At 42.7% G+C, this 27,741-nt stretch overlaps 1 protein-coding gene across 3 annotated transcripts in view; it reads left to right on the forward strand.

Moving 5' to 3' along the window:
* LOC118400808 (contactin-1a-like) overlaps positions 1-21,327 on the forward strand; it is a 119,279-nt gene extending 97,952 nt beyond the window's left edge. For all 3 annotated transcript variants that reach the window (XM_052474696.1, XM_052474694.1, XM_052474695.1), the window contains exons 15-25: positions 1,894-2,066; positions 4,980-5,103; positions 8,546-8,707; positions 11,081-11,230; positions 12,833-12,903; positions 13,758-13,992; positions 14,909-15,012; positions 15,318-15,507; positions 15,775-15,887; positions 19,664-19,820; positions 21,130-21,327. In XM_052474696.1, coding sequence (XP_052330656.1) covers positions 1,894-2,066; positions 4,980-5,103; positions 8,546-8,707; positions 11,081-11,230; positions 12,833-12,903; positions 13,758-13,992; positions 14,909-15,012; positions 15,318-15,507; positions 15,775-15,887; positions 19,664-19,820; positions 21,130-21,209 — 1,559 coding nt within the window. In that variant the 3' untranslated portion in view covers positions 21,210-21,327. The remainder of the gene's footprint in view (positions 1-1,893; positions 2,067-4,979; positions 5,104-8,545; positions 8,708-11,080; positions 11,231-12,832; positions 12,904-13,757; positions 13,993-14,908; positions 15,013-15,317; positions 15,508-15,774; positions 15,888-19,663; positions 19,821-21,129) is intronic.
* Positions 21,328-27,741: the final 6,414 nt, after the last annotated feature.

A 27,741-nucleotide genomic window follows, 5' to 3' on the forward strand; every position in this document is an offset into this window, starting at 1 on the left:
GAGCATTGTAAAATAAAATCAACGAGAACTTGGTTCTATTCATGTTATTCAATAATTTAATCCAAACTGCTCGCGCGCATCAACGAGAACTTAGTTCTATTTTTGACGCTGCCAGTCCTGCCTCTCCCATCTCCCTCATTGGTTGTTAGGAGCATATACCCACATGGGTGATTGAAAGATGAACTGAGGTCCACACTCCAGTCCAGTTGTTGGTGGTAATGCAACAAACTTCTCAAGGCTACGCGTCCCGCTAGCGGGACAACTTCCGGTGACACTGGAGGGCGCGCAATTCAAATAATAATCAAAAGAATTATGGTTATTAAACATCTGGTACATACAAGTGTCTTATATCGGTTAAAAGCTTAAATTCTTGTTAATCTAACGGCACTGTTCGATGTACAGTAGGCTTTACAGAGAAAGCATTCGATTGTTTGAGGAAGGCGCCCCACGTCAAAATATTTTTCCACCGGCACAGGTTTCATAAATCCACAAATAGCGATTAAATATTCACTTACTTTTTGAAAATGTTCCTCTGATTTGTTATCCAAAGGGTCCCAGTTATAACATGTAGTGTCGTTTTTTTAGATAAAATTCTTCTTTATATTCCAAAATGTCAGTTTAGTTGGCGCCATCAATTTGAGTCATCCACTCCTTCAACATGCCAAGATAGGAATCCGAAGATCTACCCCTAAACTTTCTTTCAACAAGTCAAAATACGTTTCTATCCAAACCTCAGATACCCTAAAATGTAATTCAACTATAATATTTCATATGGAAAGAAGTATGTTCAATACGAAAGCGATATTAGTAGGTGCGTGTCCTCTTCATCATGCGCGCATACACGAATTTACAAGTCTGTGTCCCTGTAGTAAAACTCATATTTCTTGCTCGTTTTGGGAGAGGCACGCCTGAAACCTTGAACAAAGACTACTGACACCCAGTGGAAGCCATAGGAATTGCATACTGGGAGCTAGATTTTATTATTTCCCTATACGTTCCATTGGAAGAGCATGGGCCCTCAACAAAAAAAAACATTCTGGTTGGTTTTTCTTTGGATATTTTCCTACCATATCTATTGTGTTATATTCTCCTACATTATTTTAACATTTCTACAAACATCAAAGTGTCTTCTTTCCAATGGTACCAATATAATAGGTATTATATGCATATCCTGGCTTCAGGGCTTAAAACCGCCATATAAAGTTTGCAATACATTAAGAAGACTTAAAGAAGAGAGATTACTAGAAACTAACTCGGTTTCCCCTTTTATCTGTGTATTAGTTGTTGGAGTAGAAAACACGTGATTTTGTGTGACTCAAAATGGAACAAAATTCTGCAAAGATACAGGGGAAAAAAAGGAACTTGTGCATTTCAGGTAAAATAACAACCCAATGTTTATATCCCAGAACAAATGAGCTAACAACTGCAAGCAAGCTAGCTAAATGTCCATGAAGGTTTCATGCTTTTCGACCTGTCCCCAAATTAATATAGTTGGTTCAGAGTTCGTTTTGACATTTCAACCTGCATGTCCTGATCACATCGACATGTCTGCGACGGAGCGTGCGGGCGGTGTCGTCAGCATGTTAGGTGTAGACCTTGAAGAGTCCACTGTGATCCATATCTTACCCTTCACTGTCCTCTACTGGTCAGAGATGCTCACTACCACTTAACTCCACCCAGTTCACATCAATGCATTTTTACAGTGTCGGACAAATTGCACATATTTCCCTAAGGCTTGAATATTAAACTAAAGTGGAACTTTGGCGGATAATTGTACTGTAGAGTACATCCATTGCTGATCTTGCCACATTGTAGTCAGCACATTGTGGTCAGCGAAGCTCAGCACAATACTGCAAACTTGACTACTTACCCCTTTAATTTTCTTTTCCCCAGAGGCCACTAAGATCACCTTGGCTCCTTCCAACGCAGACGTGACGGTGGGGGAGAGTACCCACATGCAGTGTGCCGCGTCACATGACTCCACGCTGGACATCACATTCGTCTGGACCCTGGACGCCCACTCCATCGACTTCGACCGGGAGGGATCCCACTATGAACGCAACCTGGTAAGAGATTAGTAAGGCAGGCCAGAAAACATTGGGTTGACAGTTCGGATCCCGGGTATGGCTGTGATATTAAGTTAGTATTACTCTGGTGTAGCTGTGTAATACTCTAGTATAAATCGTATCTCTGTAACACTGTAACACCGCTGTACTGTTAATACCCATTTAGCATTTGGTTACTGAAAGACCCATGGACCGCTAACTGCTGGTGGCCTCTATCAGTTTAACTGCAGTTTCCTCATCAATGATGTGAGCCACTCTCTGTCCGTGCAGCCTTAGCAGTAAGCGGCAGCTAGCATTCCTCAGCTGTCCTTCCACAGGAATGTCTCCATATAACGATTGATGACCTTGCACAGCTGTGTACAAGGCTTATTTCCCCTCTCCTAAAATGACAGCAGGCTCCAGTTGAGTTGTATTTGCCAATCAGAAGCATATTATAGTAAGTAAGTTAATGTAATGCCGCCTTTATATTCTCAATGGGAGTATTTCATAAACAGAAAATATGGCTGTCATTGTAAATGAGCATTTGTTCCTAACTGACTCGCCTGGATAAAGGGTCAGTGACGTAAGGACCTTGACCTTGGTTTGCTTCGTGCTGTGAGAGTGCAGTTCACATAACAAACTGTGAATGGCTACTGTAGATATTCTGCAGGCTTCTGTGGTCAAGTATTCTGTCTATTACAGTTTCCCGTTGAGAATACTAAAGAAGCACCATGTTATATTCGGCGAACAAGGCAGAAGGGTGGATAGCCAGCCCTCTGGTACAGCTCCCTGTAGTTCTCCTGATTGGATGTTCAGATCTCTGTATCCCACCGAGTTTCTTCCAAAGCCTATGTAGTGACGGGACTCTGGCAAGCGGGACTATATCCCTCAGGATTTGGAAAGTTGTAGCCTTGTAACAATAGATACTATGTTAATGGGTAATTGGAAGATGGGAAGGGGACATTTTTTTTGTCTAGCTGGAGCTCACGAGACATTTTACAACAGCCATAATATTTTAAAAAGATGGCCCACATGGACAAATGAAACTCAGAATAATATGCCTGTATCGTGCTACAGAAATAAAACCCAGAATCCAATCAAATATCATTTTATTTGTCACATGTGCCGAATACAACAGGTGTAGGGGACCTTACCGTGAAATGCTTACTTACATGCCCTTAACCAACAATGCAGTTCAAGAAATATAATTGATAAAATATTTATTAAATAAACTAAAGTTTAAAAAATCAAATAAATCAAAAAGTAACACAACAAATGTACATAACAATAACAATGGGGGGGGGGGGTCAATGCAGATAGTCCGGGTGACCATTTGATTAGTTGTTCAGCAGTCTTATGGCTTGGGGGTAGAAGCTGTTAAGGAGCATTATGGTCCTAGACTTGGCGCTTGCCGTGCTGTAGCAGAGGGAACAGTCTATGACTTGGGGTGACTGGAGTCTTTGAGCATTTTTTGGGACTTTCTCTGACACGGGTCGTATATAGTTCCTGGATGTCAGGAAGCTTGGCCCCAGTGATGTCCTGGGCCGTACGCACTACCCTCTAGCACCTTACGGTCAGATGCCGAGCAGTTGCCATACCAGGCGTTGATGCAACCGGTCAGCATGATCTCGATGGTGCAGCTGTAGAACTTTTTGAGGATCTGGGGACCCATGCCAAATCTTTTCAGTCTCCTGAGGGGGAAAAGGTATTGTCGTGCCCTCTTCACATCTGTCTTGGTGTATTTGGACCATGATAGTTTGTTGGTGATGTGGACACCAAGGAACTTGAAACTCTCGACCTGCTCCACTTCAGTGGTGTTCGGCCCTCCTTTTCCTGTAGTCCATGATCTGCTCGTTTGTCTTGCTCGCATTGAGGGAGAGGTTGTTGTCCTGGCACCACACTGGCGGGTCTCTGACCTCCTCCCTATTGGCTGTCTCATCGTTGTCGGTGATCAGGGCTACCGCTGTTGTGTCGTCAGCAAACCTAATGATGGTGCTGGAGTCGTGCTTGGCCACGCAGTCGTGGGCGAACAGGGAGTACAGGAGGTGTCTAAGCACGCACCCCTGAGGGACCCCAGTGTTGAGGATCAGCGTGGCAGATGGGTTGTTGACTACCGTCACCAACTGGGGGCGAGAGATGGAGTGAAGTGTTTGGTTTTGGTTCCCACTCTATTGTGTTAGTGTCCTATGATTAAACAATGTAGACAGATGGACTGAGGGGGACAAACGGTATCTGTCTGTACCCGAACGTCACATCTCAGCCAGTGCCCCGTCACCATGAATAAATTACTACACAATGAGTTACTGTGGTTGGGCCCGTCAGGAAGTCCAGGATCCAGTTGCGGAGGGAGGTGTTTAGTCCCAGGGCCCTTAGCTTAGTGATGAGCTTTGTGGGGACTATGGTGTTGAACACTGAGCTTTATTTCTCTGGATGAATAATATACCTGTATTGTGATATATAAATAGAACCCAGAATAATATACCTGTATTGTGATATATAAATAGAACCCAGAATAATATACCTGTATTGTGATATATAAATAGAACCCAGAATAATATACCTGTATTGTGATATATAAATAGAACCCAGAATAATATACCTGTATTGTGATATATAAATAGAACCCAGAATAATATGCCTGTATTATGATGCAGAAATAGAACCCAGAATAGTGTACCTGTATTGTGATATATAAATCAACCCAGAATAATATACCTGTATTGTGATATATAAATAGAACCCAGAATAATATACCTGTATTGTGATATATACATAGAACCCAGAATAATATACCTGTATTGTGATATTTAAATAGTGTAGCTAAGTGTCTGTTCTAACTGAAATGACTAGAAGTAAGAGGTTGTGTGTCTGCACAGAATGAAATAGACAACAGTAATAGTGTATCTCTGGATGTGTCCTGTTGTCCCTGTTCAGAATGGTGGTTCCAGTGGAGAGCTGCTCATTAAGAACACCCAGCTGAAGCATTCTGGACGTTACACCTGCACCGCCCAGACCCCTGTGGACAACGTCACCGCATCCGCCAATCTGGTGGTCAGAGGTACGTCACACACACACGCGCACATGCACACACACACACACACACACGCACACACACACGCACACGCACACACACACAGCACTAGAGTTGACAGGGTGGGAGGTAGGTATAAGTGGGGTGCTAGACAGAGAGTGGGAGATGATTGACGCAACCTGTAGTTTGTCTCCATATCTGCTCTGTATATTAGTTCATTAAACAGATCTAATTTCTACAAGGTAAGAGGGGCTGCTCTCTGAAAACAAAGTAAATAACAAATTCAATGACAAGCTACAGTAGCTGGCTTAAATAGCCCCTATAAACCGAACTCTTAACACAGAGGGGGTGTCATAAGTTAGCCTGCAAAATGTGTGTGTGTGTGTGTGTGTGTGTGTGTGTGTGTGTGTGTGTGTGTGTGTGTGTGTGTGTGTGTGTGTGTGTGTGTGTGTGTGTGTGTGTGTGTGTGTGTGTGTGTGTGTGTGTGTGTGTGTGTGTGTGCGCGCGCGAGGGGTTGTAAAATCTAGCCAGAGTTAGGAGACCATGGCTGTTTTATGGGCTGATTTGTCAACTCTGTGGCTCTTTCAGAGCAGTGGAAAAACCACTGTAGGAGGATATGCCTTTTTGTCTTGGAGCCTGGCCAACCACTGGAGAGGAGGCACATGTCACAGTCTCACACCATGTCATTTATAAACACACTAGTTGAATTATCTGTGCTACCCCGCTGCATCTGAGAATGTTCCAGCCACCAAGGGCTTGTGGGTACAGTCAGATCTTCGATGGGACATGCAGGTCAACGCATTGTCCCGAAAAAAAGTCTGAGGAGGTTTGGCAGTCCACGACCTGAAAACTATCTATGAGACACACATACGTCCTGTGGTGGAGTATGCTGTTGCCGTGTGGCATTTCAACCTCACTGAGAAACAGAACCAGGCCTTAGAAAGAGTCCAGAGCTGGTCCGTCAAGATCATTCGAGGTTCTGGCTACACGACATACTCAGCGGCCTGCCAAAACCTACAGATGAAACCATTGCAGCAGACGAGTGGAGCTGTGCCTGAAATTTGCTCTCAAGCGGCAAAGTTTGAGAGCAACACAGAAACACTACAGAAAAAGCCAAAATATCACCATTAGTTAGGCTTTTAAACTGACACGAGACGAGGGGTAGATAATCACGTTGAAATGTTCCTGCTTTTTATCATGTTTATGCTCTTCGTATCTTATGTAAGCTGCGCTCAAATTCCGTTTCCTTTACTGTAAACTGACAGAGTGCACCGTCGTGACACATGCATTTGTGTAAATAAAACCTATCTATCCGGAAAGGGAAGGTCAGGCCTTTTATGTGGCCTCCTCAAAGAGCTTGGTAAATAATAATATAATAATAATATATGCCATTTAGCAGACGCTTTTATCCAAAGCGACTTACAGTCATGTGTGCATACATTCTACGTATGGGTGGTCCCGGGAATCGAACCCACTACCCTGGCGTAAATGAGTGCTCCAGTGTTTGGGGTTCCTTTGGTATTCAAACAACGGGATCTCCTAAAGTATTTCCAAGGCATGACTTCTGCAACGCTGTATGCCCTAAAACAACCTTTCTCTCAGTGGACAAAGGAGCGAACGGACTAAGAACTTTTAGCAGAGGAGAGATCCGGTGTGTGATGATCCCCATCGTGCCCTGGTGGTGACGCTATAGAGCAGGCCGCTGACAGATGGGAAGGTGATGTTCCCAGAATGCAGTGAAATAAATAAAAAACAAGGCAGAGACCCTGGCCTGAGGGCATGACCAATGGAGTGCCAAAGAGGACGGAGATGAAAGATGACCATGTGTCAATTCTGACAATGAGGAAGTAGATCTATTGAAGGACTTTACTGGGGGAAATATCCCACAGCAGCTGTATCTTATTATTACCATCTTGTTATTATCGCTCTGTGTCATGTGCAGCATCTGGATACATCTACGTATCACAACAATGTATAATTGTTGTCGTTCAATGGGGGATTAAAAAACATGAGCTGGCGCACACCCAGAACAAATGTGTTTGTGTGGAGGTGCTGACTCACGGCGAATAAATGATAAACTATCCAAACAAAGAAAGTTCAATTGGGGGGAAAAACATTCAAAAGCTGACCCACTGGGAATGTGATGAAAGAAATAAAAGCTGAAATAAATCATTCTACTATTCATCTGACATTTCACATTCTTAAAATATTGTGGTGATCCTAACTGACCTAAGAAAGGTAAGTTTTACTAGGATTAAATGTCAGGTATTGTGAAAAACTGTTTAAATGTATTTGGCTAAGGTGTATGTAAACTTCCGACTTCAACTGTATGTATGTATGTATGTATGTATGTATGTATGTATGTATGTATGTATGTATGTATGTATGTATGTATGTATGTATGTATGTATGTATGTATGTATGTATGTACATTAGTTTACTGCTCTAGGCATGTAATTATTGTTTGGATAACCTTATTTACTATTATGTATTGATTTATTATTTTTAAATATATATATTTTTTATGTAAATATTTTTACTCTATGTGATGCACAATGCGGAGAATGCCAGAAGAAGAATTATAATTTAATTAATAATGTTTGTTTATGTGTCAATTAATCCCATAAGGGATGGGTTGCCAAATGGCGATTTGACACAAAAATAAAATTTCATCAATAAATAAATTAATTGATTCATTCTACACACACACACACACACGCACACACACACACACACACACACACACACACACACACACACACACACACACACACACACACACACACACACACACACACACACACACACACACACACACACACACACACACACACACACCACATCTCTCCCTCTCTCTGTCACTCTACAGTCTAATCGCCTTAGTACTCTGGGTGGGTTCTGTGACAGACACGAAGGTCCTGCTTGATTTCTGCGGCTGTCTGAGGCTGAGGCTGTGGGTGTGTGAAAGAGAGAGAGAGACTCACCCCAACAGTCTGGGTTTTCTATTAGAGTCTTCTTCTTTCTCTCCTCCAGGAAGATAGAACTAGAACTAGTGGATTAAAAAAGGCTCTCGGTCCATAGGCTCAGTTAGTGAATGTCAATGGCCCTAAGAAAGGTATTAATCCTCAAGGCTAAGACTGATGCCAGTGGAATCACCTGTTTTGATGTTCATTCAGAATAGGTGTTGCAGTATAAGTACAACGTAGACTTAACAGGCAGGGAATCTTGCCAAGTCTATGCACCCATGAACAGAAGGGGAAAAGCATACGTTTCTTTTGTTTCACATTATACCTCACTATTCAGTATGGGCACATTTGCAGTATGTGTGCATGATACTATGACATTCTTTGTTCTGACCTAGTATTTTCTGTAGTAATAACCAATGATTATCTCTGTTTCTCCACCCAACTGCATGCTCCACCCCCTTCCTCCCTCCCTCTCCCCCCTCTCTTCCTCTCCGTCTCTCCAGGTCCGCCTGGGTCTCCAGGTGGGGTGCGCGTGGAGGAGATCAGGGATAAGAGTGTGCGTCTGATCTGGAGCCGAGGTACAGACAACCACAGCCCCATCTCTAAATACACTATCCAGTGCCGGGACTCTTTCTCTCAGGAGGACTGGCGAGACGCCACCACATGTAAGTCAAATAAATAAAGGACATACGGTACCAGTCAAAGGTTTGGACCTACTAAGTTATTTTTGATTATTTTCTACATTGTAGAATAATATTGAAGACATCAAAACTATGAAATGACACACATGGAATCATGTAGTAACCAAAAAAGCAAAAAACAAATCCAAAAATATATTTTTGATTCTTCAAAGTAGCCACCTTTTACCTTGATGACAGCGCTGCATACTCTTGGCATTCTCTCAACCAACTTCATGAGGTAGTCACCTGGATTTTTTTCCCCTTCTTAATGCGTTTGAGCCAATCAGTTGTGTTGTGACAAGGTAGGGGTGGCATACAGAAGATAGCCCTATTTGGTAAAAGACCAAGTCCATATTATGGCAAGAACAGCTCAAATAAGCAAAGAGAAATGACAGTCAATCATTACTAAAAGACATGAAGGTTAGTCAATGCGGAAAATGTCTAGAACTTTGAAAGTTTCTTCAAGTGCAGTGGCAAAAACTATCAAGCGCTATGTTGAAACTGGCTCTCATGAGGACTGACACAGGAAAGGAAGACCCAGAATTACCTCTGCTGCAGAGGATAATTTCATAAGAGTTACCAGCCTCAGAAATTGCAGACAAAATAAATGCTTCACAGAGTTCAAGTAACAGACACATCTCAACATCAACTGTTTAGATGAGACTGCGTGTATCAGACCTTCATGGTCGATTTGCTGCAAAGAAACCACTACTAAAGGACACCAATAATAAGAAGAGACTTGCTTGGGCCAAGAAACACGAGCAATGGACAATATACCGGTGGAAATCTGGGTTCAAATTTGCCATGTCTTTGTGAGAGAACGGATGGCGAACGGATGATCACGGTGGGAACCACACAAGCGGAGAAGCATGGAGGAGGGGGTGTGATGGTGTGGGGGTGCTTTGCTGGTGACAGTGTCTGTGATTTATTTAGAATTTAAGGCACACTTAACCAGCATGGCTACCACAACATTCTGCAGCGATACACCATCCCATCTTGTTTTCACTTAGTGGGATTATCATTTGTTGTTCAACAGGACCATTACACCTCCAGGCTGTGTAAGGGCTATTTGACCAAGAAGGAGAGTGATGGAGTGCTGCATCAGATGACCTGGCCTCCACAATCACCCGACCTCAACCCAATTGAGATGGTTTGGGATGAGTTGGACCGCAGAGTGAAGGAAAAACAGCGACATACGTATCAACGTATGTGGGAACTCCTTCCAGACTGTAGGGAAAAGCATTCCAGGTGAAGCTGGTTGAGAGAATGTCAAGCGTTTGCAAAGCTGTCATCAAGGCAAAGGGTGGCTACTTTAAAGAATCTCAAATATAAAATATATTTGTTTAACACTTTTTTGGTTACTGCATGATTCCATATGTGTTATTTCATAGTTTTGATGTCTTAACTATTATTCTACAACGTAGAAAATAGCAAAAATAAAGAGAAACCCTTGAATGTTTAGGTTTGTCCAAACTTTTGACTGGTACTGTACATCAAACTGTAGACTGGTCAAATATGTACCCTAAATGGTAGGCCCGGTCTTGCAGTTTGTACTGCCGCTTTCAGAACCCATACTAGTGTCTCCTTTCCAACCTTTTTTTTGTCTCTCTCCTACTGTCTATCAGCCCAATAAAATATGATTTTTTTTTTTTTTTTACTCCATGAACACCAAAATCTGGTCAAATAAACTAACACTGAAGCGGAGACTGCCAGATACATACAGTGCTTTCGGAAAGTATTCAGACCCCTTCACTTTTTCCAAATTTTGTTACATTACAGCCTTCTAAATTGGATACAATTTTTAAAAAATCAATCTACACACAATACCCCATAATGACATAGCAAACCTGTTTTTTTTTTAGAAGCGCCAGATACATAGCTACACATGGCGGAGCTCTTAAAGAAGCAAAACCTGCAGAGACCGAAACCAAAAAAGTTCTGGACGCATGGCATGTGTCCTCACAGGCACCGTTTCATAAGTCCTTGGTCAGCATTTATATCGATTGCAAAATAAGATGAGCTAAACTCTTACAACGTTCTGTAAATGAGTGCTTTGGTCAGTGGCACCGAAGTAATACAACTTGTATGAAAAAGACGCCCAAGTGCTGGCAGGATTTATACACACTCTGTTGTGATTGTTTATCTGACACTTCTCTGAGGTGAAACTATGTGTTTATGTATCTCTGTCTTCGGGTGCTTTTCAGTCTTTCAGTTTTTGTTACTCTTTAGTATTTTTCTCCTCCTATGTTTGTTGTTTAGTAAATATTTAAGTTTTTCTACTTTTTTTTCTCCTTCTACAATGTGAACATTTCCATGTCTGAAATGTGCTGTGCAAATAAAGCTTGATTTGATTTGTAGCCCCTCCAGATGTGGAAGGAAATGCAGAGTCGGCCACGGTGGTGGACTTGTTTCCCTGGACAGAGTATGAGTTCAGGGTGATAGCCACCAACACCCTGGGGACAGGAGACCCCAGCAGCCCCTCTCCCAAAGTCACCACGCTGGAGGCAGGTGAGTGGAACGGAGTTGGTACGGAACCGCCATCGCATCATGAGTAACCTTGCCTTAGATATGATGCTCGCTACCAGAGCTAATGTCTGGTCATACAGTGGTCTAGGCCAGTGGTCACCAATCACTTTCTGAGTCCAAAAGCAAGCCGAGATCTACCATAGTGGTTAGAGTGTTGGACAAGTAACCCGAAGGTTGCGAGTTCAAATCCCCGAGCTGACAAGGTACAAATCTGCCGTTCTGCCCCTGAACAGGCAGTTAACCCACTGTTCCTAGGCCGTCATTGAAAATAAGAATTTGTTCTTAACTGACTTGCCTAGTTAAATAAAGGTATGAAATAAACATGTCTGCCTCATGCACCAGTTCATGTTGTTACTCCTATGACCAGAGAAAGTGAAATATTCCTTGATGTTATAGAAGACACAAACCGCTAATAATACAGTAGCAACGCAAGCTTATCGAAGCACTTTGCTATACTCATTCATGACTGCTGCGGTGCTGGTTGTAGTGCGTTTGAAAGTAGGGAGAACACGCATTTTATGGCTTGTAAAAGTGTTGAGAAAGTTTGGACAGGTGCTGAATAACATCTTAAACATGAACTTACTCATAGAAACAGCAGCTCTTTGCTGTATTCGCTGAGTCTCTCTCTAGTCGTGGTTTTAAACGTTTTGAAATCTCACGGTATCAACTTTGCTGTGCGCGCACGGCTTCTTTATACAGCCTATGGTTCGAGGAAACTGTGCAGACAGACGGTGATCTGAGCTATCTGATTGGCCAGCGGTAGACCTATACGTTCACTTGATTTGCTCTCTAGGACTGCCGGGTCGGGTATCCAGAGTTCTACCTTCAGACACATGAAATAGTTCAAAATGGGAACTCTTTGCCTTCCCGACACTAGAGCTTCTGAATCAAATGTACCTACTGCCAACTGCGATAAATAAATAAAATATGTATTGTTTTAACATGAATGTTTGGTGATCGACTATGAATGCCTTGGAGATCGACCAGTCGATCACTATCAACCGGTTGGTGACCACTGGCCTAGGCTTTAGCTCAGCGGGAGATCTGGTTTTGAACTGGAGATCTGGTTTTGAACCCCAGTCGGCCATATAAGCTCATTTAAGTTCAACATTGGAAAAAGTAGGCCTAGTGGAACCTTTCTAAAATAATAATATCTACTAGAACACATCTCACGAAACCAAGACGCATGAGATAAGACTGAGCTTTAAGCAGAGCAGGAACGAGCTGTAGCCTTTCTACCCCCACAGTGTGGCATCGGTCCCTAATGAACATTAAGGTGTTGCACTTGGCAGCATTAGTGACGGTGATATGGTATTTGCAAAGCCAATGCTGCGTCAAGTACCGGTGCCAATGGAAGGGTACAGTATGTGTTGTTTGGCATTGTCCTGTGTGGACAATGGCCCATATTCACAAAGTGTATCAGAGTAGCAGTGATGATCTCGGATCTAAATGTTAAATGGATCTAGTTGGACCTTTTTAGATCATAATGAATATGATCAAATGGACAGGCTGGATCCTACTCTGATGGGCTTTGTGAATACTGCCCTGTGAATGTGAACTCAGATCTTGGCGTTTTGCTTTTAGTTCCTGTGGTGGCGCCCTCAGACATCGGCGGCGGCGGCGGGACCAGCAGGGAGCTGACCATAACTTGGACGGTAGGTCTAGGCAATACTTTTTCCAGGGTGACCTATGACCACAAACTCAACTCCCCTTCTAAATCTGATCTGACAACAGCCAGGAGCAAGCCAATGGAGACGAGCATTAGCAGAAGTTTTGCACATGCAAAGTACATTTCGTTTTTGCCTTTCTTTTCCTCCTCTTTGCAAGGCAGTGCAAAACAGCTATGAAAGTATGGTGGCTATATTCATAGAGGAAGAGGGAAGAAAACACATCGCACCACAGCACATTCTTAACAGTGCGGTTTGACGGATAAACATGGGTGTCCAGAAGTGCTTTTGTATCAGTCTCTCACTTGTTTACACGATCACCAGCAAATCTATCAGTGATAGGTATCAGGCATTAGCTAGCCTCCGTTTCTCTGCTGCCCCCTTTGACAAATTCCTACTGCGCTCCTGGGCAAATTGCCTTTTCTTGCTAGAAGCCTGGCAGCATCAATCCGACAGCTGTTGGTCGATGTGATGAGGCTTGTGTTTAAAGGTTAACTGTGTGTGTGTTTAGAGGTTAACGGTGCATGTACGTCACGCAGAAACATATGGTCTGGTTGTGCCTGAGCCCAGCTAGGAGATGAGGCATGGGGAGAGGGTGTTGGTCTAATAATAAGAGTGTCGTAACTTTGGAATAAACACTCTGTCAGAAACACAGTCGTCATGCTTACGAGAATTAGTATTATATAAACATGCTTTAGAGTGACGATAACCCTTTTTATTTTGGGTCTGGCAATTGTCTTGTCACTCAGCGTAACGCTCTCTGCAAGGATATCTTTTGTTTCGGTGGATATTTCTGTTATTCTCAGTCATTCAATTCTAGTTTCTATTCCATCTACCTCCAGCCAGTGCAGCCACAGTACTACTATGGACGTAACTTTGGCTACATAATCGCCTTTAAGCCCCGGGATGGCTACGAGTGGAGGAAGGTGACTGTGGCAGACCCCGGGGCTAAACACTACGTCCACAAAGACTCGTCCATCCTCGCCTCCACAGAGTTTGAGGTCAAAGTGAAGGCCTTCAACAGCAAAGGGGAAGGACCCTATAGTCTCATGGCTGTCATCTACTCTGCGCAGGACGGTAAGCACAGATCGAGGATCATCTTACTCCTAAGCCCAAACCGCAAGCATCGGTGGGGAAAACAGAAAAACTGAACCCAGACTATTGTACTCTATCCGCAGCATAGTGAGAGCAGGGCTCTTCAGAATGCCACACCTTCATATCAACTGTTTCAATCTGTCAGTGTCAATTATTTATCAGCACGGTGACTTTTTAATGGCGTGGGATATACTTCATAACTAATCCCAAAGATGAATGTGAAGAATTGTACCCTTAGAATGTGAACCCTCCCTCCATCTCTCCCTCCCTCCATTCCCCGCCCTCATCAGAGTAGGATTATCGTGATCTTTGTGGCATGAACCAGAAAGCTGATTATTCGCCCCAAGGATGCCAAGCATTTAGCCCACTTATTAACTTCAGCTGACAGACAATCAAGATAGCCACTACGGAGAGATACTCAGTTGCGGTGGTAACGCTCGCTCGTTGGGAGTGTAAAAGAGGGGAGAAGCATTCAGTTAAGCCTGACAACGTGTGTGTGAAGGTTTCTTGGTGCAGTGCCCGCCGTGGGATTTAAACAGCCAAAGAAGGTCAGCGCTCTGTCTTGGAGCGAACACTCTGAGAGTGTGCCTTGGGTCATAACTCAGAGGAAAGTGTTTGTTGGAGAGCAGAAAGAATGTGATGAGAGAGATTTCTGCCACTGAGCTTGTTCTAGGTAATGATTAATGGCTGTTAACAGATGCCTCCTTACCAAGACTGAGGGAGGTCTGCATGAACAGGTCAGACTTGGTGCCAACATGAAGTTGTAAAGTGAAAGAAAAACTATATTCATAGAACATGGATAGTTACTGTAGGTGGGTATATGGAGGAAATACTTGTACAGGGTCTCTTTCTCTCTGTCTTATAGTGTCTTAAATTATATATCTGTGTGTGCCACCAGTGCCATCTAAAGCCCCGACTAGTGTGGGGGCCAGGGCGCTGTCCGCCACTGAGGCCATCGTGTGGTGGCTTCCTGTCACCCAGCACACTGTAGAAGGCTACCAGGTCAGTACTATGTGTCTTTGTCTATGAGGAGTAACACGACTGTTTGTCAGATAGAAGTAGAAGCGACCTGTCTGCACCAACCCAGAGTCCTCCAAACAATGGACTAACCCTGAGTCCTCCAAACAATGGACTAAACTTAAGTCCTCCAAACAATGGACTAACCCTGAGTACTCCATTGTATTTGATCCAGCACAATCAGCTAGTAGTCATTACCATATGATTTTACCAGGAAGTATTTAGGCCCTGGAATATTTTATATACAGTATATTGAGTCTCTGTGACCGTCTCCTTCTTCTCCTGTCCAGGTGCGGTACTGGAGGAAGGCGGAGGACAGCGAGACATCCAGTCAGAGGGTGGTGTTGTCCAGCAGAGAGAACCAGACCAGGCTGGATAACATGAGGCCAGACTCCCACTACCTCATAGAGGTCAAGGCCTACAATGCAGCCGGATACGGACCCCCCAGCCAACACTTACAGATCTACACCAAGAAAGCCCGTACGTATTTTTATCTCCGGGATGGTTTCCTGGAAATAAACGAAGACTACTCTTAGACTAAAACATTTTTCAATGGTGTTTCTCTATTGAAAGTGTCTTAGTGGTGGACTAGGCTTAGTCTGTGTCTGGGAGACTGGTCCTCAGCTAAATAGTCGTCAGCATATTCTGAGTTATGTACCGGGGTGCAAAAGTGTAATCTCACTGATTCTGTTTGGTTGTCACCTGATCCTTACACTGTAGAACAATTCTTCTTCTGTTTTTCGCCAGCCCCGAGCCGGCCTCCTAAAATAATCAGTAAAAAGCTGAAAGGCACATCAGTGAATATCGCCTGGGAACATGTTGAGCCCTTGGCCAACGAGTCAACAATAGATGGCTACAAGGTGGGTACAGTTTTATAAATGCATGGAAGCTTGTAGTGTAGTTTTAAAAAAAAAGGTCTGTACTTCAGATTAACACATGAGCAATAGTCTCTCTCCAGCATCTGCCACATATGCACGAGACGTAACAGATTTCTTAAAGCTACAGCTTTCAAAACTCAACCTAGCTAGAAGGTCCACATTACTCGACACGACATACCGTTTACTCAAGTGCCTTTCTCATACACTGTAAAAAGTGAAATCTAAGCACTGAATATCCTATATAGAGTGATGATTCACTTTTTTACCAAGCTAAATGATCTAACGTCATTGGCAGATCATTTTGCTTATTGTAACCTAAAACGAGGCTTATTACAAGTAAGGGTCCCAAAGCCTCCCTCCCAGAGAATCTTAACACATACTGTGGTCGCTTTGAGGCAGACAATACCAAGCCATCGAGGAGGACTCTCGCTGTTCCGGACGACCAGGTGCTTTTCACTCTCCGAGGCTGACGCGAGGAGAATTCTCAAAAGAGTAAATACTCACAAAGCTGCCAGCCCAGATGGCATCCCTGGCCGCATCCTCAGAGTGTGTTCTGACCAGCTGGTGGGTGTCTTCTCGGACATATTCAACCTGTCCCAGGCCGTAGTGCCCACCTGCTATAAGGACAGCACCAATATCCCAGTGCCAAAAAACAAGGTGTCATGCCCAAAACCGCCCTGTCGCACTCACCCCGCTCATCATGAAGTGCTTCATGGGCCTGGTCATGGCCCACGTTAAGGCCAGCATGCCAGCATGCCAGGTACACTGGACCCACTCCAATTTGCCTACCGCTCCAACAGATCCACGGTAGATGCCATTTCCATCACTATTCACACGGCCGTAACACATCTGGACAAGAGGAACACCTATGTGAGCATACTGATCATTGACTACAGTTTAGCATTCAACACTATTGTTCCCTCCAAGCTTGACCCTCTGCAACGTCAGGTTCGCTGACGAAGCCACCGTGGTAGGCCTCATAGCCAACCATGAAGAGTCGGCCTATAGAGAGGAGGTAAGCGGAATTGTGGTGCCAGGCCGGCAACCTCTCCCTCAACGTCAGCAAAACAAAGGAGTTAATTGTTGGCTTCAGGAAGCAGAGGAGGGAACATTCCCCGATCCACATCAATGGGACTGGAGTAGAGAGAGTGAGACGTTTTAAGTTCCTCGGCGTCCACCGAGGACTTGACATGGACCAACAACACCACCACTCTTGTCAAGAGGGCGCCACATTGTCTCTACTTCCTAAGGCTGACAAATTAAGGCTGAAATTTGGCATGCCACCCCGGGTCCTCTCCTAATTACTACCCGCTGCATCATTGAGAGCGTCCTGACCAGTTGCATCACGGCCTAGTATGGGAAATTGCTCCATCCACGACCAAAAGGCCCTCCAACAGGTGAAGACGGTCCAGTACACCACCGGGACCATGTTCCCACCCATCCAGGACATCTATTCGAAACAGTGTGGAAGGCCGGCAGCATCCTTACTGTCGAGCAGACGGTATTGGAGTATGAGGTCTGATGCCAACAGGCTCTATCTACAAGCCATCAGAGAGCTGGCCCCTCTAGACCAGCCACCTGCACTGACTCTCTATACCTTAGCACACATGCACTCACTCATTCATACACTCACATAGATATACAGTGGCATGAAAAAGTATGGGAACCCTTGGTAATTACCTGGATTTCTTCATACATTTGTCATCAAATTTGATCTGATCTTGATCTAAGTCACAACAATGGACAAACACAGTGTGCTTAAACTAATAACACACCATATTGTATTTTTATATATTCTATATTGAATGCATAATTTAACCATTCACAGTGTAGGTTGGAACACGTATGTGAACCCCTAGGCTAATGACTTCTCCAAAAGCTAATTGGAGTCAGGAGTCCGCTAACCTGGAGTCCAATCAATGAGACGAGATTGGAGATGTTGGTTAGAGATGCCCTGCCCTATAAAAAAAAACGATCACAAAATTTGAGTTTGCTATTCACAAGAAGCATTGCCTGATGTGAACCATGCATCAAACAAAAGAGATCTCAGAAGACATAATATTAAGAATGGTTGACTTGCATAAAGCTGGAAAGGGTTACAAATGTTAGGGTTATAAAAGCCTTGATATTCATCAGTCCACGGTAAGACAAATAAACAGAGAAAGTTCAGCACTGTTGCTATTCTCCCTTGCAGAGAACATTGCAGAATGCTTTAAGAAGAATCCTGGAGTGTCAGCTAAAGACTAATGGAAATCTCTGGAACATACTAACATCTCTGTTGACAAGTATACAATACGTAAAACACTAAACAAGAATGGTGTTCATGGGAGGACACCACGAAAGAACCCATTGCTGCCCCCCCAAAAAACATTTCTGCACGTCTGAAGTTCGCAAAAGAGCACCTGGATGTTCCACAGCGCTACTGGCAAAATAATCTGTGGACAGATGAAACTGAAGTTGAGTTGTTTGGAAGGAACACACAACACTATGTGTGGAGAAAAAAAGGCACAGCACACCAACATCAACCTCATCCCAACTGTAAAGTATGGTGGAGGGAGCATCATGGTTTGGGGCTGCTTTGCTGCCTCAGGGCCTGGACAGCTTGCGATCATCTATGGAGTTTATCAAGACATTTTGCAGGGGAATGTAAGGCTATCTGTCCGCCAATTGAAGCTCAACAGAAGTTGGGTGATGCAACAGGACAACAACCCAAAACACAGAAGTAATTCAACAACTGAACGGCTTCAACAGAAGAAAATACGCCTTCTGAAGTGGCTCAGTCAGAGTCCTGACCTCAACCCGATTGAGATGCTGTGGCATGACCTCAAGAGAACGGTTCACACCAGACATCCCAAGGATATTGCTGAAATGAAACAGTTTTGTAACACGGAATGGTCCAAAATTACACCTGATCATGCAGGTCTGATCCGCAACTACTGAAAATGTTTGGTTGAGGTTATTGCTGCCAAAGGAGGGTCAACCAGTTATTAAATCCAAGAGTTCACATACTTTTTCAATACTGCACTGTGAATGTTTACACGGTGTGTTTAATAAAGACATGAACAAGTATAATCGTTTGTGTGTTATTAGTTTAAGCAGAATGTGTTTGTCTACTGTTGTGACCTAGATGAAGATCAGATCAAATTGTATGACCAATTTATGCAGAAATCCGGGTATCTCCAAAGGGTTCACATGCTTTTTCTTGCCACTGTACACACACACACACACACACACACACACACACACACACACACACACACACACACACACACACACACACACACACACACACACACACACACACACACACACACACACACACACACACACACACACACACACTTGGGTGCTACACACATCACAACTGCTGCTACAAGATTGCTAAATACTTCATAATTTAAAACACTTGCCCACCAATCCCCCTTCCCCAAAACACATTTAAATATTGGGCTATAAATTGTGCCTTCCTGTATTACACTATAATGTTTATTCTATTCTACTGGGCCATTTATATGTTCATATTCTTATCTTTTATTATTGTTGTTGCATTGTCGAAAAGGAACTTGCAAGTAAGCATTTTGTTGGACAGTGTATACCATGTGTATCTCATACATACAAGCCAATTAAGGGAATTATCAGTCAATATAAGATATTTCGGCTAGCTTATATTTCACTTTTTGCGGTGTAGTCACAGCTCCTTAGTATGAACATATATGAACTGATCTAATATTCTGTCTGTGTGTTTGGTCTCCCTACAGGTCCTGTACAGGCAGGCCAGCAAATCCACTGGGATGCTGTTTACCACTGGGAAGCGGTCCATAGACCTGCCCATGCACAAGGATGGGGACTACATAGTGGAAGTCAGGGCTCACAGCGAGGGAGGGGACGGGGCTGTGGCCCAAATACGCATCTCAGGTAACACATCAATCGAACATTAACGTAATACATTTACAAAATTGTATAAAGCCCCTTTTAGAGGCAGAAATGAATATGACACAAAATGGAGGCTGATTGTGAGGAGGTGCAATAGATTAAGTAACACAGGGCCAACATAATAACACTTGAGTGAAGCACTGTTGTCCATCTGAAGTTGAATCCCATATTTGGTGCGGTGGGGAGATATCACCATCTTATCCAAGGCAGCTGGCCCTCCATTTGTCAAACCCCCTCCATTATAATCCCCCACCGGAGCTTTGATTCCCAGGAGTCTGTGAAATCAAGCTGTCAGGTGGGCCTGGCCTCCATGATAACAGCTACCCAGGAGGGGGTTTCCCTCTTCCTCTTCTCACAAGACCCCCTCTACCCCTTGATCCATCCACCCAGACTCTCAGCCAACCCTCCATCCTCCACCCCAATCTGAAGTCAGTGGGCCATCACCAGGCTTTTGTAATGGACTTTAGACCAAAGCCTTTCCACCCATCTTATACCTCTATAATAATATCCACTATGAAAATGTCAGTGACAGCTCCTGTCCATGGGCCCCCTGGTTGACTGTGACAAATGACTCTTGCTTTCGGTGGCCATCTTTAAAACTGAAATAATCCTGCTATTTTATGACAGCCCAAGGAATCAGCTGTAGGCTACACAATGCACCCATCTATACATACGTTTGGAATTGTGATCAGTTCACCAATGGCTTCTCTACTGGAGCGAGCCCTCATGAATGTAGCATGTGTGGATTGAAACAGAGGTGAACTCTCTATGACAAATGTTGTCAGCCAGCCATAACCGTCAGCCAGTAATTTACAGTACATGTCATCGATCTCCAAATTGGATGTGGCACTCACATTTTGCTACTGGGGGAAAAAAAAACCTGACTCTGTCTTGCCGTACAAATTCGAGATCCAATCTTTGGCTTATTGAGAACATGTCACACCATATTACACAGGTGGTAGGGGAGAGGGGACAGTCGGAGGGTTACACGGCATGATATCATAAAACCATGAAGGAAAGTGGTCGAAACTTTTGTCGCCAATTAACAACATTGGAGCATAAATTGCAGTGTGCACTCACTCTTTTTTATCATTTTCTAAGCATATGATTTGATATCCACTACCTGCTCAAACACATTGGATAGTGCGTATGAAGTATTTTCCTATCGTGAAACCATACACAGGATCCCTAACAGAACAGACCAAATATACATGGCTTGGTTGATAGGTTAGAACGCTACCCAAACTGTAATTGAAACGTCACCATTGTGCCTCTGTCTGTCTCCCTCCAGGTGGAGGCGTCATGGCTACCAAGTCCCTCAGCTTGGCCTCCCTCCTCCTGGTGGCTCTGCTCTGCATGAGGGGCCTCTGAATGTAGCGCCATCGTTCTCCGTCTTCACTGTCCAGTCCAGTGAAGGAGACTCTGTGAAGTTGACGCCTAACTATGACAACTTTGGTTTCCATAACCTTTGGTTTCACCTTGCAGGCCCCCCCCAAAAAAAAAACATCTTCCCCGTTTCGAGGAATTTTAAGGCTCTGTTTGTGGGGAAAAAGACACAATACAACATTTGGACAGATATCTGGGATCTCTCTTATTTTAAACCTACATTATCGTTGAAGGAGGAGCGTCTAAAAGGGGGTGTTTCAACTTTTTCAATATGCCTTATATGTGAACGGTTACACTTATCTTTCACAATGCCATGACTGTCTCTTGACTGGGTGAGGTGTTCGTGCATAGGTACTGCACCAAGATGGCAGGTAACTGTTTAAAAAAAAAATATTGTGATTACAGGCCTTTCTTGTTCATTCATGAAGGTACAGTAGCTTCAAAGTGCGTGTTTCATTTGATGTATGGCATTATGGACAATTGTTACAACATAGCATTCCATATATAGTGTGTGTATATATATATATATATATATATAAGCTTAGCAGTTGTATAGTTGTGAAGGATAAGTGTATGAGTTTATGAAAATGTCTTTGTGTTTTATATGCATTTCAGTGACCTTTTTCTTCCCCCTTTTGCTTTTCTTTTTTCAAGATGAATTACACCATCCCCCTTTTACAGAGATACAGTCAAATCAAATCTCTTCTCGTGGTCCCCGGCATCCTAAGATTTCTCTTATGGAACATCCTCAGACAAAAGAGCAATTCATGTAATACTAATATAATATATGCAATGTATATGGTTTTGCTATCTAATGAGTACATATAGCCAGTACATACATATAGCTTACTATTAACGCTGTAACTTCTTTGTTCAGAGAAACGTCGATTTTTTTTATCTCACAAAAACCTGCGTTATTTCCAACTCGTAGCGTTCTCGAAAACGAATAGACCCCGTTTACAAGTGTTTGCATGTAGCCATTGTTATCAGAAAGAGAGAAACTTCTCAGCCAGAGTGATGCGAGCATTTTTAGCACTTGCATATCTGTGTATGTAAAAGTTGAATGTATTGATGAACTGTGGGAACGAGAAATTAGCTTGAAAACATATCAGACCTGCAGTTTGTATATATCCATAAAAAAGGAATGTGGATTCATGATTTCGACTGGCTGAGAAAAGCTGCCTGCCTGTCTGTCTCATCCGGACATCCGGCACGTTCTTTGCAATGGGACAGCTGGAGATCGAATTTGAATATTGTAACAATGTTGCAAATACCTGAGGGACAGACCGCAAAAAAAAAAAAATGTTAGTGAGAAATGTGAGATAATGTCTAGATGCTTTTTATAGCGGAGATCAAGTTTATAAATTGTGACTGACCGGCTTAAATCGGTCTCGTGCCGCAAAATTTGAAATTGTGTTTATTTTTACTTTTACAATGGATAAAAGTGGAGACTCAGAGCTACAAAATGGTATTTCATACACTGCATTTGAGGAACAACGGGAAAGTAATTCTGCTTTGAAAGTTGATAAACTTATAAACTCACTTTTGAGAAAATTGCATTTTGAATGTTTTGGTACCTACTGGAGAGCTCTTCTTTGTCTACACCCCATTCAGCACTGTTCACACCCTCTTAAAATGGGTGGGGCTAAACAATGAACCATAATCCCAATCCATAGAGTGCTAGCTAAAGTTATCCAAATAGGTTCAGTGTTAGCTAGTTAGCTTGCTAACATTAGGCTATACCTAGCAATGCGAAATGGCATTCGGATATAACATTAAAGTTACTACACACAGATCACAAACATAATATTAGCTCGCGAGCCTGCCATCTAATGTCAGCTAGCTAGCTAACAGCAAGCTTTAGCTTGCAATGAAAACAACTTTCTGACAAAATTATAAACGTATAATATCTGAAACTGTAGCTAGACTCTTACCCATATACATGGATCAACGCTTCATTACATTTACATTTAAGTCATTTAGCAGACGCTCTTATCCAGAGCGACTTACAAATTGGTGCAAACACCTATGACACCCAGTGGAACAGCCACTTGCATCTAAATCTTGTTGGGGGAGAAGGGGGGGAGAAGGGGGGGTAGACTGGCATGGCAACAGACTGCAACCCCGTTCATTAAATAAGACATCCTGTGTTGTTTCCATTTTGTTCGTACGCTTTTTTGCCAACGTTTACTGACATATTCAACTGCCGTTATTCTGCACTCTTGCACACTCAGACGAGAGTGCTCTGAAACAGTTGCTGCAGTGACGTTCTATTGAAATGGATACTTGCATAGTAGTCTTTTGTTAAGTGTTACTACACGCCAAATAAAATTAAAAAGCAGTGTTAGATTGGATTACCTAGACATAATGACCAGCTCAAATAGACAAATCCAAACTCATCTCTTGGCATGTCCAGCCCACTCATTATCTCAGCCAATCATGACTAGCGGGAAGGTTGCTGTCTTTTTAACCAACTGTGCTCGTAATTTAACAATTTTATTTGTATAGAGCCTTGCAAAAGTACTCATCCCCCTTAGCGTTTTTCTTATTTTGCTGCATTACAACTTGTAATTTAAATGGATTTGTATTTAATAGTATTTATTAAATAGTCCAAGTTGGTGAAGTGAAATGAAAAAAATTACTTGTTTCAAAAAATGATTTAAAATAAAAAATGGAAAAATGGTGCATGCAATATGTATTCACCCCTTTACCATGATGCCCCTAAATAAGATCTGGTGCAACCAATGACCTTCAGATGTCACATAATTAGTTAAAGAAAGTCCACCTGTGTGCAATCTAAGTGTCACATAATCTGTCACATGATCTCAGTATATATACACCTGTTCTGAAAGGCCCCCGAGTCTGCAACTCCACTAAGCAAGTGGCACCATGAAGACCAAGGAGCTCTCCAAACAGGTCACGGGCAATGTTGTGGAGAAGTACAGATAAGGGTTGAGTTATAAAAAAATATCCAAAACTTTGAACATTCCACAGATCACCATTAAATGCATTATTAAAATGTTTTAAAGAATATGACACCACAACAAACCTGCCAAGAGAGGGCCACCCACCAAAACTCACAGACCAGGAAAGGAGGGCATTAATCAGAGAGGCAATAAAGAGACCAAAGGTAACCCAGAAGGAGCTGCAAAGCTCCACAGCTGAGATTGGAGTATCTGTCCGTAGGACCACTTTAAGCCGTACACTCCACAGAACTGGGCTTTACAGAAGAGTGGCCAGAAAAAAAACATTGCTTAAAGAAAGAAATAAGCAAACACATTTGGTGTTCGCCAAAGGGCATGTGGGAGACTCCCCAAACGTTTGGAAGAAGGTACTCTGGTCAGATGAGTAAAAAAATTAGCTTTTTGGCTATCAAGGAAAATGCTATGTCTGGCGCAAACCCAACACCTCTCATCAACCCAAGAACACCATCCACACAGTGAAGCATGGTGGTGGCAGCATCATGCTATGGGGATGTTTTTCATCAGCAGGGACTGGGAAACTGGTCAGAATTGAAGGAATGATGGATTGCACTAAATACAGGGAAATTCTTGAGGGAAAACTGTTTCAGTCTCCCAGAGATTTGAGCCTGGGACGGACGTTCACCTTCCAGCAGGACAATGGCCCTAAGCATACTGCTAAAGCAACACTCGAGTGGTTTAAGGGGAAACATTTAAAAGTCTTGGAATGGCCTTGTCAAAGCCCAGACCTCAATTCAATTGAGAATCTGTGGTAGATTAAAGATTGCTGTACACCAGTGGAACCCATCCAACTCGAAGGAGCTGGAGCAGTTTTGCCTTGAAGAATGGGCAAAAATCCCAGTGGCTAGATGTGCCAAGCTTATAGAGACATACCCCAAGAGACTTGCAGCTGTAATTGCTGCAAAAGGTGGCTCTACAAAATATTGACTTTGGGGGGGTGAATAATTATGCATGCTCAAGTTTTCTGTTTTTTTGTCTTATTTCTTGTTTGTTTCTAAAAAATATTTTGCATCTTCAAAGTGGTAGGCAGTTGTGTAAATCAATAGATGCAAAATCCATTATATTTCCGGATTGTAAGGCAACAAGACAGGAAAAATGCCATGTGGGTGAATACTTTGGCAAGCCACTGTATTTACAGATGGCATACAGGTTTGTTATTAAGGCACATGAAAGTTCACATGTTAATAAAACAGTTCAAGCAGCTGTCCTGTGAAGTAGTCACCCTCGACATACGCCTAGTTGCCTGACTGGGCTCATAAAACAGTGGATAAAGTCAGGTGGAACAGAGTAAGTAGGCATTTTAACTTCATAGACTTAGCTGGTGGTAACTTGTTGAATAGACACCGGCTGAAATGCGGTTTTTAACCAATCAGCATTCAGGACTAGACCCACCGGTTGTATAACATGACATAAACAAATGTGTGACAGTAGTGTATTTGGTTTGCTTGTCAGGACAACTAACTGTCCCGTGACCATCGCTTTGCCATAACATGTGTCCAGTGTTGTAAGCATGTACACTTGGAGGAACCATATCAACTAAACTGAGTTTGGAATCATATAAATATAAATAATGATTGGGTGTTTTCCCTTCTAAGGATCCTATTTATGTGGTTTGAATATCCCATGAAAGAGTACATTGAGCACAAAAAGGCTTTGTTTTGACTGTATCAGACCTTAGTGGTAGACTACATGCTGGTGCTTTGTAAAGAATGTTTCGCATTTAGTATCATCTTTTTTAATGTCTCATTTATTTCGTTTTTTAAAATGTTTTATTTTTTTCTTTATGTTTCAGCCCTTTTTTAATCAATGTCTGAAGTGTGAGTGTCACTGTCAACAGTGACGCAGTGACTCTCACTCAGTAAGTAAGCGTGCAATGTCTGTTTGAATCTCGAATGGCTATTTAAATTGTATTACACGTAACACAACCTGCCTAGCTCCTATAACAGTTATACTACTATTGTGTGTCATGGTCCATAAACTGGTGCAACTCAAGATAAACAACGCAAACATAGTTCTCCAAAGCTCATTCATTGGTCCTACTATGTTTGCGACATTCATCTTGTCTTCTTTTTATTAACAACATGAGAGTTATGATGTCATCAGAGATATATAGAGTATGCATTATCAATTGGTGTTGTTGTTCATCGTTACGACCCGCCACTGGTTAAACAGTAGAGATGTATTACTGTTATTTCCCTCAAGAAGTATAAAAATGCAGATTTCTCTTTTTTATTTCTCCCTGAATACATGTTCGGTGTGATGCTAGCCATGCTTTTACTAGCTCTGGTCCAGGGTGTTCAAGTGGCTTGCTTATGCAAGGCTCAAGCAGCGCCTTGGACCAGAGCTATGCCTCTGCATACATTGTGACTATGTCAACAAAACACCTACCAAAGTGCTTTCCCCGGTTTCCCCTCATGCGACAAGTCATTGAAAGAGTTGCCAAATGCATGAATGCCTTGAACTTTGATATTTGGAAGGAAAGTTGCTATTACTACATCCTAACATGCATGACATTGGAAAGTGATTATAGGCCTATATGGTAAAGAAGCTCCATCCGTACATTGCAATGAGTCAAAGCATCATACATACAGGCAACTTCCTATCAGCTTCATATGAACTCAACATGCCTTTGTGGCAAATAATAATACACATTAATTCCATTATGAGTGACGTCCCTTTATGTCAGAGATGGTATGTTATGCGTGCATACTGCACATTCTATAGATAAGCCTAACATGTGCATTAGCAAGCCAGTCATCTCAAGGGGAAGTCTATGGAGGGCAGGGTTGCAAATGTTTCGAAACTTTCCCAAAATTCCCAACGTTTCCAGAAATCCCAAATGGAGGATTCCCAAAATTCCCAAATTTTCCAAGAAATTTGGGAAAAATGTCTGGATTTTTTTTTCATCCTAATGGGGGTTAAGGTCTTACAGAAAAAAACCTAAACTGACTAAAGGAATCTCACTCATTCAAGTTCAGTAGGCCCTACTGGTCAGTCCTGCGCTCGGTCTCATGCATTACTGTAAGATGGGTTGGGCTTTGATGACATCACCGTTGTTGATACAGCAGCACTGTTTGGCTGTATGTTCAGTGCTGTATTCATACTGTACTGAGTCTGAGAGGGCTGAAACTGGACTCTCCAATTGGCTGGACATAAAAGGAACAATAAAAGTTTAGTTAACTATCCATTTAAGGTGACTTGTCTCTTTTATATATCGTCTTGAATGTCCACAGGCCGACTGAAGTACAGAATGTACAGTGAATAAATGAAGAAAAGACTAAACTCGATGTACACCAAAGCAAAAAGTCTCAGCTGAATAAACATAAGATCCTTGAAGAGCTAAATGAAATTCCAGAAAGCGGAGTAGTGCATTAAGGTCTAAAGGTCTAAAGTAGCGCTTCCACGGCCTAAAACCACCTGGACTCTGGGGTATTAAGTAATTGGAAAGTTTCTAATTCGCTAAAGTTGCCCGTGATCAGATTTGAACACGCAACCTTTGGGTTGCTAGACATTCACGTTATACACCCATACATACA

Source organism: Oncorhynchus keta, chromosome 22 (assembly GCF_023373465.1).
Source record: "Oncorhynchus keta strain PuntledgeMale-10-30-2019 chromosome 22, Oket_V2, whole genome shotgun sequence".
NCBI classification, from domain to species: Eukaryota; Metazoa; Chordata; class Actinopteri; order Salmoniformes; family Salmonidae; genus Oncorhynchus; species Oncorhynchus keta.